This window comes from Salmo salar, chromosome 13, assembly GCF_965601325.2.
Source record: "Salmo salar chromosome 13, fSalSal1, whole genome shotgun sequence".
In the NCBI taxonomy this organism is placed as follows: Eukaryota; Metazoa; Chordata; class Actinopteri; order Salmoniformes; family Salmonidae; genus Salmo; species Salmo salar.
Genome location: NC_138303.1, coordinates 115,822,757 through 115,839,732, shown reverse-complemented (window position 1 = coordinate 115,839,732; position 16,976 = coordinate 115,822,757). Strand labels below are relative to the sequence as shown.

At 42.7% G+C, this 16,976-nt stretch overlaps 1 protein-coding gene across 1 annotated transcript; it reads left to right on the top strand.

Annotated features, from left to right (window-relative positions):
- Positions 1-1,439: 1,439 nt before the first annotated feature.
- skor2 (SKI family transcriptional corepressor 2) lies at positions 1,440-12,678 on the top strand. The gene is made up of 4 exons (XM_082959763.1): positions 1,440-3,284; positions 7,322-7,385; positions 7,805-7,882; positions 12,416-12,678. Exons 1-4 carry the CDS (start codon positions 1,488-1,490, stop codon positions 12,676-12,678), a joined length of 2,202 nt encoding a protein of 733 aa, XP_082815889.1. The 5' UTR covers positions 1,440-1,487.
- The last annotated feature ends 4,298 nt before the right edge of the window (positions 12,679-16,976 follow it).

Here is a 16,976-nt window from a genome sequence, read left to right as displayed (position 1 = left end):
CGGAGTTATTATCATATATTCTCTTCTTATATATTCTGAATTAATTTACTGCTGTTTATAGGAGACATTTTATAAGGCACATGGGGTTTAATTTATCGGTTGTTTTGGGCGGGAGATCAGGGATGTTTTTATTTTCATAACATTTCGATCTCTCTCATCAGAGAAGACGAGGTAAGATATCCTGTTTCGTGAACAACAAATTGGTGTAAATAGGAAGAGTAGCCTACTGTATTATTAGCCTCCACTAACCTTCATTTTTTTTTTTATTATTATTTTCAGTATGATTAGTAATATTTGTGTTGTGTCTTTCGGCATCAATGGGGTATTATTAGTAGGCTATAATCATGTATATATGTTGAATGCATTCTGGTCTAAAGCTGCAGTAAAATCAAGAAGCGACATAATATGGTACCTTTTATTTTTATTTGACCTTTTAATTTAGAATCTCACAGTAAACATCCTCCACTGTTTGGGGGGATATTTCGTTGTCCTGTGTATCTAGGCCCTGGTCGGGAAGGCCTAACGAGTCGGTTTGATCTGCGAGTCGGTTTGTTTGTATATAGCCTAATGTAACGCCTGACGAATACCCATTATTATTAAGCAGAGGTCACACTATGATACGCCATATATAATAAGGTATATTCGGTTAATAATATATAATAATACATTTACAATCAAAGTTCTATACCTCCTCTCAGATTGACGTGTAAATCAATTAAAGTTCTATACTGCCTCTCAGATTAACGTGTAAATCAATTAAAATTCTATACCGCCTCTCAGATTAACGTGTAAATCAATTAAAATTCTATACTGCCTCTCAGATTAAAGTGTTAATCAATTAAAATTCTATACTGCCTCTCAGATTGACGTGTGTAAATAGCCTCCAGTGTTTTGGCAGAAAATGTCAAATACAAACTTTTGTTTGAACGTCAGAGAAATGGAAGTTCTGTTAAATTAGGACATTTTTTATTTTTTAATCTGTCATGTTCTATTGCAATTCTATACTTTTTTTTATCAACGTATATATGTAGGCTATCAACAAATGACACCCAAAGTAAAGTAACTATTGATCCCTTTATCGTTCTCCCAGATATACATTTGTTGTAAACAGTTCGGCTTCTTGTCTTCTATGCTCATTAAAGTCGAATATGCAGCGGGCCCAGGCGGAGTTGCATTAAACTTGTTCTGCAAAATGTGATTTTTTTTAAACATTCAAGGTACAAACTTCATTGAATGTTTATAATGAAATAATACAAATAAGCAACATAAGAAATCAAATGTGGTGTTGCTATTTAATCACAATCAAGTTCTTCACCATTAGGAAAATCCTTTTTGATAATAATACAAAGTGCTGATTGTTGTTATTGTCATTATTATTACAACTAAAAGAGTGTCTGACTGATGTTCAGTTTAACCTCTGACTCATATGTTCAGCACAGTATCCTCCAATCAGACTCCACGGCAACACAACCTACACCAGCGCTACCATGACGACCTCCCCCAGCTCGTACCAGCAGGAGCCCCTGACCCCCCCCAGACCCCCCCACTCCTCCTCCCTGAAGCCCAACCAGGTGGGTCAAGTGGTTCTGTATGGTGTACCCATCGTCTCCTTGGTGATCGACCATCAGGAGCGGCTGTGTCTGGCCCAGATCTCCAACACCCTGCTGAAGAACTACAGCTATAACGAGATCCACAACCGCCGCGTGGCGCTGGGTATCACCTGTGTTCAGTGCACCCCTGTCCAGCTGGAGATCCTGAGGCGAGCTGGCGCCATGCCCATCTCCTCCCGCCGCTGTGGCATGATCACCAAGCGAGAGGCGGAGCGGCTCTGTAAGTCCTTCCTGGGGGAGAACAACCCCCCCAAACTGCCCGACAACTTCGCCTTTGATGTGTCACACGAGTGTGCCTGGGGTAGCCGTGGTAACTTCATCCCAGCGCGCTACAACAGCAGCAGAGCCAAGTGCATCAAGTGTTCCTACTGCAACATGTACTTCTCTCCTAACAAGTTCATCTTCCACTCTCACCGTACTCCTGAAGCCAAGTACACCCAGCCGGACGCTGCTAACTTCAACTCCTGGAGACGCCACCTGAAGCTGTCAGATAAAACCCCTCCTGATGACCTGGCGTTTGCCTGGGAGGACGTGAAGGCCATGTTTAATGGTGGCAGCAGGAAGCGGTGTCTACCCTCATCTCACTGCTCCCCCATGGGGCCGGGGAAGGTTGTGAACTCTGGTCTGCCCCACATGATGACCCCTGACCTGGTCCAGAAGAGGAGCCGCTTCGAGGAGGAGGAGGACCTGGATGGAAGCAGCCTGTCTCCCCGTAAGAACCCTCGCAGCTACCCGGTGATCCCTGTGCCCAGTAAAGGGTTCGGCATGCTGCAGAAGTTCGCCCACACTTCCCTGTTCCCCAGCCCCTACTCCTTCCCAGCCTTCAGCCTCTGTCAGAAGAAAGATGACAGTGAGGTGGCTGGAGGACAGAAGAACACTGGTCTGTCAGGTCTGCTGTGGCCCGGTCGTAAAGACACCTTCTATCCTCCATTCTGCATGTTCTGGCCCCCTAGGGCAGCTGGGGGCCTCCCAGTGCCCACCTACCTGCAGCCACAGCCCTCCGTCAACACTCTGTCCTCATTGGCCGAGAGCCCCTCCCTCAGGCAGGCCTTCCTCGACCTATCAGAGCCCCCACACCCAGGGGCGGGGCCAGGCATGGGAGCCACACCCAGGTCAGGTCTGTTTGACCTTGACTCCTCCACTCTGACCTCTGATTTGCACCCTGTGACCTCAGAGGGCTGGCTGAAGGTGTTGGACACCCCGTCTCTCCAGGCCAGGAAAGCCTACTACCACTCAGCCTTCCGACCCGTCGTCAAGGACGCAGAAAGCATCGCCAAGCTCCATGGCAACCTGGAGGAGTTTGGGTCAGAGCTCCACCTGTCCCCCACGACCAGCTGCAGCTACGCCTCTGAGAGCGGAGGAGAGGGGGAGGAAGGAGAGGTGGATGTAGAGACCAAGCAGGAGGAGGAAGAGGAACACTCCAAAAGACCAACCCCACCACAGACACACAGCGGCCTGCACCTCCGAGGGCAAAGTGAAGGATCAGGACTATGGGAGAGAGGAGAGAAAGAGGCAGTCAACTTTCCCTGCAGCCCTGCAGATCACAGCCAGGACCAGAGCAGCACAAGCCTGCCTGCCTCTCCTCCTGCTCCCCCTGCCAGTCTCACACTCTCTCTCCCCAGCCCCACACACACCCCGCTGCAACTGGAGGACCAGTCCTACAAACATGTAAAAGTAAGGCACTTTAATTATTATTTAAATGGCACTGTAGGCTGGTTGATGTAATATGCATAAAGAGATTGATAGCGGCGTCTCACTGAAGAATTGAAACATCCACAGAGTGCTCTGATCCCTGATAGTAAGAACAGTCCGGTATTGTAATGGTCAAAATATATCGGTTCTCTCCTTAACACTTTCTGCCTGTTAGCCTTTCCAATCTGGAACCTGTCGACTCCACATTAACAAGGGAGTAGGTTCCCAACCAGGGGAAACAGTCGCGTTGTACTAATAAAAGGGAGGAGTCATTCTCAGTCTAATGGTAACACTAATGAAGGAGACATTCACAGTATAATAACATTAATGAAGAGACATTCACAGAGACATTCACAGTCTAATGGTAACACTAATGAAGAGACATTCACAGTCTAATAACACTAATTAAGGAGACATGCTCAGTCTCTTAACACTAATGAAGAGACATTCACAGTCTAATAGTAACACTAATGAAGAGACATTCACAGTCAAATAGTAACGATTATGAAGAGACATTCACAGTCTAATAACACTAATGAAGAGACATTCACCTTATAATAACAACACTAATGAAGAGACATTCACAGACTAATAACAAAAAATGAAAAGTCATTCACAGACTAATAACACTAATGAAGAGACATTCACAGTCAAATAGTAACGATTATGAAGAGACATTCACAGTCTAATAACACTAATGAAGAGACATTCACAGTCTAATAACACTAATGAAGAGACATTCACAGTCTAATAGTAACGATTATGAAGAGACATTCACAGTCTAATAACACTAATGAAGAGACATTCACAGTCTAACAGTAACAATAATGAAGAGACATTCACAGTATAATAGTAACGATTATGAATAGACATTCACAGTCTAATAACAATAATGAAGAGACATTCACATCTAGTAATAACACTAATGAAGAGACATTCACAGTCTAACAGTAACAATAATGAAGAGACATTCACAGTATAATAACAATACTAAGGAGTAGACATTCACAGTCTGATAGTATCAAAAATGAAGGAGACATGTACAGTCTAATAACACTAATGAAGAGACATTCACAGTCTAATAACACTAATGAAGAGACATTCACAGTCTAATAACACTAATGAAGAGACATTCACAGTCTAATAGTAGCACTAATGAAATAGACATTCACAGTCCAACAAACAACAATAATGAAGAGACATTCACAGTCTAATATTAACATAAATGAAGGAGCCATTCACATTCGAATAACACTAATGAAGAGACATTCACAGTCTAATAGTAGCACTAATGAAATAGACATTCACAGTCCAACAAACAACAATAATGAAGGAGACATTCACAGTCCAGTAACAACTCTAATGAAGGAGCCATTCACATTCGAATAACACTAATAAAGAGACATTCACAGGCTAATAACAACACTAATAAAGAGACATTCACAGTACAATAGTAACACTAATGAAGAGACATTCACAGTCTAATAGTAATATAAATGAAGCAGGCATTCACAGACTAATAACACTAATGAAGAGACATTCACAGTCTAATAACACTAATGAAGAGACATTCACATTCTAATAGTAATATAAATGAAGCAGGCATTCACAGACTAATAACACTAATGAAGAGACATTCACAGTCTAATAACACTAATGAAGAGACATTCACAGTCTAATAACACTAATGAAGAGACATTCACAGTCTAATAACACTAATGAAGAGACATTCACAGTCTAATAACACTAATGAAGAGACATTCACAGTCTAATAACACTAATGAAGAGACATTCACAGTCTAATAACACTAATGAAGAGACATTCACAGTCTAATAACACTAATGAAGAGACATTCACAGTCTAATAACACTAATGAAGAGACATTCACAGTCTAATAACACTAATGAAGAGATATTAGTGGAGAAACACTAAGGGGTTATGGTCAGTATATACGATGACTGGTAGGGCACTGGAACCAATATACACTTCAAAGTATTGCAGAGCGAACAACAAAGCTAGAGCTTCTTGCTCGATGGTGGCATAGTTTAAATGTTCGTGAAAATAACACACCGGATGATCCAGTCCAGTCTTGTCCCGCTGCAGTAGAACAGCACCAGCACCTCTGGCACTAGCATCTACCTCAAGTTTAAACGGTCGTTCAAAATCCGGAGCAGCAAGTACAGGGGTATTACATAAGAGTGCTTTAGCAGTATCAAAAGCTACCTTACAATCCGGGGACCACTCAAACGATCTAGCCGGACTGAGCAAATCGGTCAATGGAGCAACTACCACAGAGAAGTTTTTACAGAAGCTACGGTAGTAGCCAACCATCCCTAAAAAGCGGCGTAGCTCTCGTCTGGCGGTAGGTGCAGGGAATGCCGTTATAGCCAAGACCTTGGCATCAACAGGGCACACCTGTCCATGGCCGACCTCTTTGCCGAGATAGGTAACAGTGGCCTTCCCAAACTCGCACTTTGCCAAGTTCAGGGTTAAAGAAGCAGCTGCCAAACGTTCACATACTACCCTTAGAGAGTTAACATGATCTGTCCACTCAGATGAATAAATCACTAGATCATCTAGGTAGGCACTACAACTGGGAACGCCAGCTAATACGGTGTTAACCAGTCGTTGGAAAGTGGCTGGTGCATTCCGCATCCCAAAAGCCATGACAGAGTATTGTAGGAAGTTGTCTGGGGTCCCAAAGGCAGAAATCTCAGAAGCACGTGAGGTTAACGGAACCTGCCAGTAACCTTTTAAGAGGTCCAACTTAGTTACATACTTAGCAGCACCAACAGTGTTGATACAGTCGTCCAGTCTGGGTAACGGGAACGAATCTGGCAATGTGACAGAATTTACCTTTTGATAATCCGTACATAACCTGGACGTACCATCAGGTTTAGGAGCCAGAATGCAAGGAGAACTCCAAGGGCTTGAACTTGGCGTAGCCAGGTCATTCTCCAACATATACAAATAGTAACAGCTATGAAGGAGACATTCACAGTCTAATAACACTAATGAAGAGACATTCACAGTCTAATAACACTAATGAAGAGACATTCACAGTCTAACAGTAACAATACAGCTTGTCTGCAAATGCGATGATAGATCCATGCTTCATCACCAAGGTGATTTAGATCCATGCTTCATCACCAAGGTGATTTAGATCCATGCTTCATCACCAAGGTGATTTAGATCCATGCTTCATCACCAAGGTGATTTAGATCCATGCTTTATCACCAAGGTGATTTAGATCCATGCTTCATCACCAAGGTGATTTAGATCCATGCTTTATCACCAAGGTGATTTAGATCCATGCTTCATCACCAAGGTGATTTAGATCCATGCTTTATCACCAAGGTGATTTAGATCCATGCTTCATCACCAAGGTGATTTAGATCCATGCTTTATCACCAAGGTGATTTAGATCCATGCTTCATCACCAAGGTGATTTAGATCCATGCTTCATCACCAAGGTGATTTAGATCCATGCTTCATCACCAAGGTGATTTAGATCCATGCTTCATCACCAAGGTGATTTAGATCCATGCTTTATCACCAAGGTGATTTAGATCCATGCTTCATCACCAAGGTGATTTAGATCCATGCTTCATCACCAAGGTGATTTAGATCCATGCTTCATCACCAAGGTGATTTAGATCCATGCTTCATCATAAAAGTGATTTAGATTCATGCTTCATCATAAAAGTGATTTAGATCCATGCTTCATCACCAAGGTGATTTAGATCCATGCTTCATCACCAAGGTGATTTACTTGAAAGTCACCCTCCGCTCATGTCTACAGCATTGTTAACAGCATTGTTCTGGACATACAAGATTAGGCCAAAAGGAGAACTGTTCCACTCCATTGATTCTTCAAGTCTGTGAAAGCCAGCTGGTAGTCTAGTGTACACCAGCATCCTGCATCCCAGGACACCAGTGGTTCTGTTCTGGATAGCATTATTCAACACTATCTCTGATATGTAGATGTTAAAACCTCTGTCTCTCTCTGTGTTCTCAGACTCATAAAAGCAGAGACCATGGACTGCCTGTTTATGCAACCAAAGAAAACTCCAAAACAGCTGGTACGCAGTGTTACCTAGGTGTTTAAAGACATTGGTTCCTTCCTATCAGTTTTCTGTGTGCATGGGACCAAATCAACTCAGAGGCTCCAGATGAACTGATGAATTAATGTCCTTCTGTTCTCTCCTTCTCTCCTTCTCTCCTCTCCTTCTCTCCTTCTCTCCTTCTCCTTCTTCTCCTTCTTCTCCTTCTCCTTCTTCTCCTTCTTCTCCTTCTCTCCTTCTCTCCTTCTCTCCTTCTCCTTCTTCTCCTTCTTCTCCTTCTCCTTCTTCTCCTTCTTCTCCTTCTCTCCTTCTCTCCTCCTTCTCCTTCTCTCCTTCTCTCCTTCTCTCCTTCTCTCCTTCTCTCCTTCTCTCCTTCTTCTCCTTCTTCTCCTTCTTCTCCTTCTTCTCCTTCTTCTCCTTCTCTCCTTCTCCTCTAGATGAAAACAAAGAACCTAGCAACTTCTTTGTATCAGAGACAAAATCATCTGACCCTGAGTACTGGAGAGAGATGGCAGGTAAAACTTCCCCTATCATACCATTACAGCTATTAAACCATACCATTACAGCTATCACCCCATTACAGCTATCATACCATTACAGCTATCATATCAAACCATTACAGCTATTATACCATTACAGTTATCATATTATACCATTACAGCTATCATACCATTACAGCTCTCATACCATTACAGCTATCATATCATACCATTACAGCTATCATATCATACCATTACAGCTATCATACCATTACAGCTATCATACCATTACAGCTATCATACCATTACAGCTATTATACCATTACAGCTATTATACCATTACAGCTATCATACCATTACAGCTATCATACCATTACAGCTATTATACCATACCATTACAGCTATCATACCATTACAGGTATCATACCATTACAGCTATCATATCATACCATTACAGCTATCATACCATTACAGCTTTTATACCATACCATTACAGCTATCCTACCATTACAGCTCTCATACCATTACAGCTATTATACCATTACAGCTATCATACCATTACAGCTATTATACCATTACAGCTATCATATCATACCATTACAGCTATTATACCATACCATTACAGCTATCCTACCATTACAGCTATCATATCATACCATTACAGCTATTATACCATTACAGCTATCCTACCATTACAGCTATTACACCATACCATTACAGCTCTTATACCATACCATTACAGCTATCATACCATTACAGCTATCATATCATACCATTACAGCTATTATACCATTACAGCTATTATACCATTACAGCTATCATTCCATTACAGCTATCCTACCATTACAGCTATCCTACCATTACTGCTATCCTACCATTACAGCTATCATACCATTACAGCTATTATACCATTACAGCTATCATAGCATTACAGCTATCATAGCATTACAGCTATCATACCATTACAGCTATTATACCATTACAGCTATCATACCATTACAGCTATCATATCATACCATTACAGCTATTATACCATACCATTACAGCTATCATACCATTACAGCTATCATACCATTACAGCTATCATACCATTACAGCTATCATACCATTACAGCTATCATACCATTACAGCTATCATAGCATTACAGCTATCATACCATTACAGCTATCATACCATTACAGCTATTATACCATTACAGCTATCATAGCATTACAGCTATCATACCATTACAGCTATCATACCATTACAGCTATCATACCATTACAGCTATTATACCATTACAGCTATCATAGCATTACAGCTATCATACCATTACAGCTATCATACCATTACAGCTATCATACCATTACAGCTATCATACCATTACAGCTATTATACCATTACAGCTATCATACCATTACAGCTATCATACCATTACAGCTATCATACCATTGCGGTTTATCATGACAAGGAGAACAACAGCCTCATTCTCCTCTCACAGACCAAAGGTTTAGGGATTATTAGAGACTCATTCTCCTCTCACAGACCAAAGGTTTAGGGATTATTAGAGACTCATTCTCCTCTCACAGACCAAAGGTTTAGGGATTATTAGAGCGTCATTCTCCTCTCACAGACCAAAGGTTTAGGGATTATTAGAGACTCATTCTCCTCTCACAGACCAAAGGTTTAGGGATTATTAGAGACTCATTCTCCTCTCACAGACCAAAGGTTTAGGGATTATTAGAGACTCATTCTCCTCTCACAGACCAAAGGTTTAGGGATTATTAGAGACTCATTCTCCTCTCACAGACCAAAGGTTTAGGGATTATTAGAACAACATAAACAGATGGAATAGCCGATAGACTGTGGAATGGAAGAACGGCTGTTTCCAATGTTCCAATGTTGTCCAGAATGTGCTGTAGAATGTGTTCTACAGGGAACCATTACAGTTCTACAATGTGTTCTACAGGGAACCATTACAGTTCTACAATGTGTTCTACAGGGAGCAAACAAGACAATCAGCTCAACACAGGGAAGTTGACAATCTCCATTTCAACAATATCAAACCCATATAATTGCCTTTTCCTTGGCAAAACCTTCCATTACAAGGATCACAGTTATTGCCTTTTATATCTATCTCAGAAACATTCAGTATTTTATGACATCTATGGCAACATTTATGTTATCTAGCCCATAATGATGTCCTCACATAATATAGAATATATTTTTAAAAATTACACAATACAAATTAAATGAGACCACCTTTGTCTGATTGCTAAACAACTCCCTGGGCGATGGACGACGTGATTAGACGTTCTGATTCCAAAGACTCTCAGGCTCTGTCTAAAGGGGAGGGCTGTTTCTTGGGAGAAAAAGTATCTAATTTTCCATTTATGTAATGCAAACTGCTTTGGCTTTGACTATTCCCGGTTAATTGACTGTCAAACGAGGCGGATATCCCGAGGCACTGTCTGCTGATTTGCTTGTCAAATGAGACAGAGAGAGCGGCGAGAGAGCGAGAGCAAACCATTCGAAATGAGGGAAGCGTTGGGAGGCTGAAGGAGGCAAGACATGAAATGACAAAAGAGTTAAAGAGAGAGAGTGAGAAATGGAGAGAAGGATAGATTATATATAGAGGGGGAGAGGGGTGGGGGAGATTATATAAACGAATGTGCTGGATCGCTTCATTTAAGCCGTTTGATTTGCCACATTATCTGAATTCAGACACAAACACACAAGACATTTTCAGGTTCATAGATGAAGAAATCAGGCCATAATGGAAACGACACTAACATTGTAGAAGAGTGATAGAACAATATGGTTATCATGGTTACAGGACTACAGTAATACCAATCCACTGTTACCAACGCAGCACGGCTACAGACACTATAGACTGCAGCCAGAACAATAGGTTTTACGGGAAGCATAAACATTTTAATATTGTTTCACGTGAAATCTATTTCTTGCATTTGTTTTATTGAAGGTTTAATGCATTTAGCATTGAACAATTTGATTAATTAGTTATTTAAATCATCAAGGTGTGTTCAGTATTAATTCCATTTTACATGTTGATGTAATACTCTTCAGCAATGCGTAATGCAAAACATTTCGATTGTCTTATTTGTCAATTCCGTCAAATGAATAGTGAGCATGATTATTCTTTTTTAGATTTATTTTTTCACCTTTATTTAACCAGGTAGGCCAGTTGAGAACAAGTTCTCATTTACTACTGCGACCTGGCCAAGAATAAAGCAAAGCAGTTCGACACAAACAAAAACACAGAGTTATACATAAACAAACGTACAGTCAATTATACAGTAGAAAAAAAAAAAAAAAAAGTCTATATACAGTGAGTGCAAATGAGGTAAGTTAAGGCAATAAATAGGCCATGGTGGCGAAGTAATTACAATATACCAATTAGACACTAGAGTGATTGTTATAGAGATTTTAAATGTAGTTTCTAATTTCAATCAAAACCAAGATATTCTTAACGGAATGCAATGACCATTGAGATTGTATTTTATTTTGTTACAGTTATTCAGTGAAAGGGCTACAGGAACGACTGGTAGTCTATAAAAAGCTCTGGTTGTAGCCAGCTGGAAATATGCAGTTAGACTGACACCTATAGGCCAATGGTTTCATTGCAGTCAGAGTACTACAGATTATTAGAGGGATTTATTTATTTCACCTTTATTTAACCAGGTGGCCAGTTGAGAACAAGTTCTCATTTACAACTGCGACCTGGCCAAGATAAAGCAAAGCAGTGCAACACAAACAACACAGAGTTACATATGGGATAAACAAACATACAGTCAATAACACAATAGAAAAATCTATATACAGTGTGTGCAAATGTAGTAAGATTATGGAGGTAAGGCAATAAATAGGCCATAGTGGTGAAATAAATACAATTTAACATTAACACTGGAGTGATAGATGTGCAGAAGATGTGCAAGAAGAGATACTGGGGAGTAAAGGAGCAAAAAATAAATAACTATATGGGGATGAGGTAGTTGGGTGTGCTATTTACAGATGGGCTATGTACAGGTGCAGTGATCTGTGAGCTGCTCTAACAGCTGATGCTTAAAGTTAGTGAGGGAGATATAAGACTCCAGCTTCAGTGATTTTTGTAATTCGTTCCAGTCATTGGCAGCAGAGAACTGGAAGGAAAGGCGGCATAAGGAGGAGTTGGCTTTGGGGGTGACCAGTGAGATATACCTGCTGGAGCGCGTGCTACGGGTGGGTGCTGCTATGGTGACCAGTGAACTGAGATAAGGCGGAGCTTTACCTAGCAAAGACTTATAGATGACCTGGAGCCAGTGGGTTTAGCGATGAATATGAAGCGAGGGCAAGCCAACGAGAGCATACAGGTCGCAGTGGTGGGTAGTATATGGGGCTTTGGAGACAAAACGGATGGCACTGTGATAGACTACATCCAATTTGCTGAGTAGGGTATTGGAGGGTATTTTGTAAATTACATCGCCGAAGTCAAGGATCGGTAGGATAGTCAGTTTTACGAGGGTATGTTTGGATAATATAACTCACTGTCTTACTGAATCAAAAAATGTATTTTCTTTCATTTGTTCCAGGTGATCAAACTCAAGATGGAAGTTCCCCCGTGCCACTAAAGGAGGATGTTGAGAACATGGAGAAAGAGGAACTCCAGAAGGTTCTATTGGAACAGATCGACCTACGAAGACGACTAGAACAGGAGTTCCACGCTCTGAAGGGAAACTCCCCCTTCCCTGTGTTCCGTAGGTCTACCTCGCTGTCTCACACCCTAACCCCTAACCCCTCGCACCCTAACCCCTCACACCCTAACACCCTAACCCCTCACACCCTAACACCCTAACCATGGTGGGACGACTAGAACAGGAGTTCCACGCTCTGAAGGGAAACTCCCCCTTCCCTGTGTTCCGTAGGTCTACCTCGCTGTCTCACACCCTAACCCCTAACCCCTCGCACCCTAACCCCTCACACCCTAACACCCTAACCCCTCACACCCTAACACCCTAACCCCTCACACCCTAACACCCTAACCCCTCACACCCTAACACCCTAACCCCTCACACCCTAACACCCTCACACCCTAACCCCTAACACCCTAACCATGGTGGGACGACTAGAACAGGAGTTCCACGCTCTGAAGGGAAACTCCCCCTTCCCTGTGTTCCGTAGGTCTACCTCGCTGTCTCACACCCTAACCCCTAACCCCTCGCACCCTAACCCCTCACACCCTAACACCCTAACCCCTCATACCCTAACCATGGTGGGACGACTAGAACAGGAGTTCCACGCTCTGAAGGGAAACTCCCCCTTCCCTGTGTTCCGTAGGTCTACCTCGCTGTCTCACACCCTAACCCCTAACCCCTCGCACCCTAACCCCTCACACCCTAACACCCTAACCCCTCACACCCTAACACCCTAACCATGGTGGGACGACTAGAACAGGAGTTCCACGCTCTGAAGGGAAACTCCCCCTTCCCTGTGTTCCGTAGGTCTACCTCGCTGTCTCACACCCTAACCCCTAACCCCTCGCACCCTAACCCCTCACACCCTAACACCCTAACCCCTCACACCCTAACCATGGTGGGAAGCTGCTATAGACCACCAAGGGCTAACAGTCATTATCTGAATAATGTGTGAAATGCTTGATCATGTATGTGATATCAATAGAGGTATACATTCTGGGTGATTTAAATATTGACTGGCTTTCATCAGGCTGCCCACTCAAGAGAAACCTTCAAACGTTCGGGTTGTCAATCAACCTACCAGGGTAGTTACAAACAGCACAATAATTAAATCATCAACATGTATTGATCATATCTTTACTAATGCTGCAGATTTTTTTGGGAAATCCATCGGATGAAGTGATCTCAATATAGTAGCCATATCAAGGAAAACCAAAGTTCCAAAGGCTGGGCCTAATATAGTGTATAAGAGGTCATATAATACATTTTTAGAGTGATTCCTATGTTGTTGATGTGAAGAATATTTGTTGGTCCGTGGTGTGTAATGACGAGCAACCAGACGCTGCACTGGACACATTTATGAAATTTCTTATCCCAGTTACTAATAAGCACCCATTAAGAAAATGACTGTAAAAATGGTTAAATCCCCGTGGATTGATGAGGAATTGAACAATTTTATGCAATGAGTGATGAGGCAAAAGAGATGGGGAATAGATCTGGCTGTACATCCGATTGGCAAACGTACTGCAAATTGAGAAATCATGTGACTAAACTGAATAAAGATAAGTAACTACACTATGAAACAAAGATAAATGAAATAAAGAATGATAGTAAAAAGATTTGGGGCACCTTAAATTACATTTTTGGAAAAAATGTCAACTCAGCTCCATCATTCATTGAATCAGATGGATCATTCATCACTAAACCCACTGATAATGCAAACTACTTGAATTACTTTGATGAGCAAATTTAGGCATGACATGCCAGCAACAAACGCTGACACTACACATCCAAGTATATCTGACGAAACTCTGAAAGACAAGAATTGTAATTTTGCATACCTTAACAGAACACAGAGGGTGTTCTTTAATGGAAGCCTCTCGAACATAATCCAGGTAGAATCAGGAATTCCCCAAGGTAGCTGTTTAGGCCCCTTACTTTTTTCAATCTTGACTAATGACATGCAACTGGCTTTGAGTAATGCCAGAGTTTCTATGTATGCAAATGACTCAACACTATACACATCAGCTACTACAGCGACTGAAATGACTGCAACACTCAACAAAGAGCTGCAGTTAGTTTCAGAATGGGTGGCAACGAATAAATGAATCCTAAACATTTCAAAAACTAAAAGCATTGTATTTGGGACAAATCATTCACTAAAATCCTAAACCTTAACTAAATCTTGTAATAATATGCATGTCAATCTCTCCTGGCTCAAAGTGGAGGAGAGATTGACTTCATCACTAGTTGTATTTGTAAGAGGTGTTGATTATGTTGAATGCACCGAGCTGTCTGTTTGAACTACTGGCGCACAGCTCGGACACCCATCCATACCCCACAAGACATGCCACCAGAGGTCTCTTCACAGTCCCCCAAGTCCAGAACAGACTATGGGAGGCGCACAGTACTACATAGAGCCATGACTACATGGAACTCAAGTAACTCATGGTAGCACTAAAATTAGATGTAAAAAACAGATAGAAATACACCTTATGGAACAGCGGGGACTGTGAAGAGACACACACACAGACACATGCATACACACACATACACACAATAACATAACCACTATGCACACACGTACACATGGATTTTGTGTTGTAGATATGTGGTCGTAGAGTAGATGTCTGAGGGCACACAAAATATGTTGTGAAATCTGTTATGAATGTCTTATGTTTTTAAAATGCATAGCTGCCTTTATTTTGCTGGACCCCAGGAAGAGTTAATGGGGATCAAAACAAATACAAATGCAAACCCCTCGCACACTAAACCCTCACACCCTAACCCCTAACACCCTAACCCCTCACACGCTAACTCTTACCTTAACCCCTCACACCCTAACCCCTCACACCCTAACCCCTCACACGCTAACTCTAACCCCTCACACCCTAACCCCTAACACCCTAACCCTCACACGCTAACTCTTACCTTAACCCCTCACACCCTAACCCCTCACATCCTAACCCCTCACACCCTAACCCCTCACACCCTAACCCTAACCCCTCACACCCTAACCCTAATCCCTCACACCCTAACCCCTCACACCCTAACCCCTAACCCCTCACACCCTAACCCTAACCCCTCACACCCTAACCCTAACCCCTCACACCCTAACTCTACCCCCTTACACCCTAACCCCTCACACCCTAACCCCTCACACCCTAACCCTAACCCCTCACACCCTAACCCCTCACACCCTAACCCCTCACACCCTAACCCTAACCCCTCACACCCTAACCCCTCACACCCTAACCCCTCACACCCTAACCCTAATCCCTCACACCCTAACCCCTCACACCCTAACTCTAACCACTCACACCCTAACCCCTCACACCCTAACCCTAACCCCTCACACCCTAACTCTACCCCCTCACACCCTAACCCTAACCCCTCACACCCTAACTCTACCCCCTTACACCCTAAACCCTCACACCCTAACCCCTCACACCCTAACCCTAACCCCTCACACCCTAACCCCTCACACCCTAACCCTAATCCTTCACACCCTAACCCTTCACACCCTAACCCCTCACACCCTAACCCTAACCCCTCACACCCTGACTCTACCCCCTCACACCCTAACCCCTCACATCCTAACCCCTCACACCCTAACCCTAACCCCTCACACCCTAACCCCTCACACCCTAACCCCTCACACCCTAACTCTAACCCCTCACACCCTAACCCCTCACACCCTAACCCCTCACACCCTAACCCCTAACACCCTAACCCCTCACACCCTAACCCTAACCCCTCACACCCTAACCCCTCACACCCTAACCCTAACCCCTCACACCCTAACCCCTCACACCCTAACCCCTCACACCCTAACCCTAACCCCTCACACCCTAACCCCTCACACCCTAACCCCTCACACCCTAACCCTAACCCCTCACAGCCTTAAGGCCCTAGGGCTAACCTAGGCGGTTCCTAAAAGAGGTTATGGCTGAGGTAAATCGGACCTTCCAGACCCATGGAACATAGAAGGTAGAGAGGGATAACTTTGGTTCCATTTGTGGGGATTTATTCTCAGTCTCTGGTGTGGTTCAACTCTGAACTTAAATCTCCTTTTTAACAGACCCAGAATAATTGTGAGGCCTTGAAAAGATTTCTGGGTAATCTCAGCCTTCAGGAGAAATAAGAAGAAACTTAATATTTCACTCGAACAAAGTTTCTGTCCAATAAGCATTCTGGCCCAAATCAGCCAATAGGATACTTTATATTTTCCAATGGGGCCATACATTTATATACATTTGGGTGAGGTTTTTGTCTCGCCGGAGTAGCCTTGTTTCACTGCCAAAAATAACATTAAACCATCTAGTGTTCAGAGAAATAACAACACAATGTAAAATACAGGAAGCCTAGTCAAATAATTAACATCCAATCACCTTAACCGTTACTCTCTCGTGGGAATTCCACTAACGGTCCGTATGTAGCCAAACGTAGCTGCTGCTCA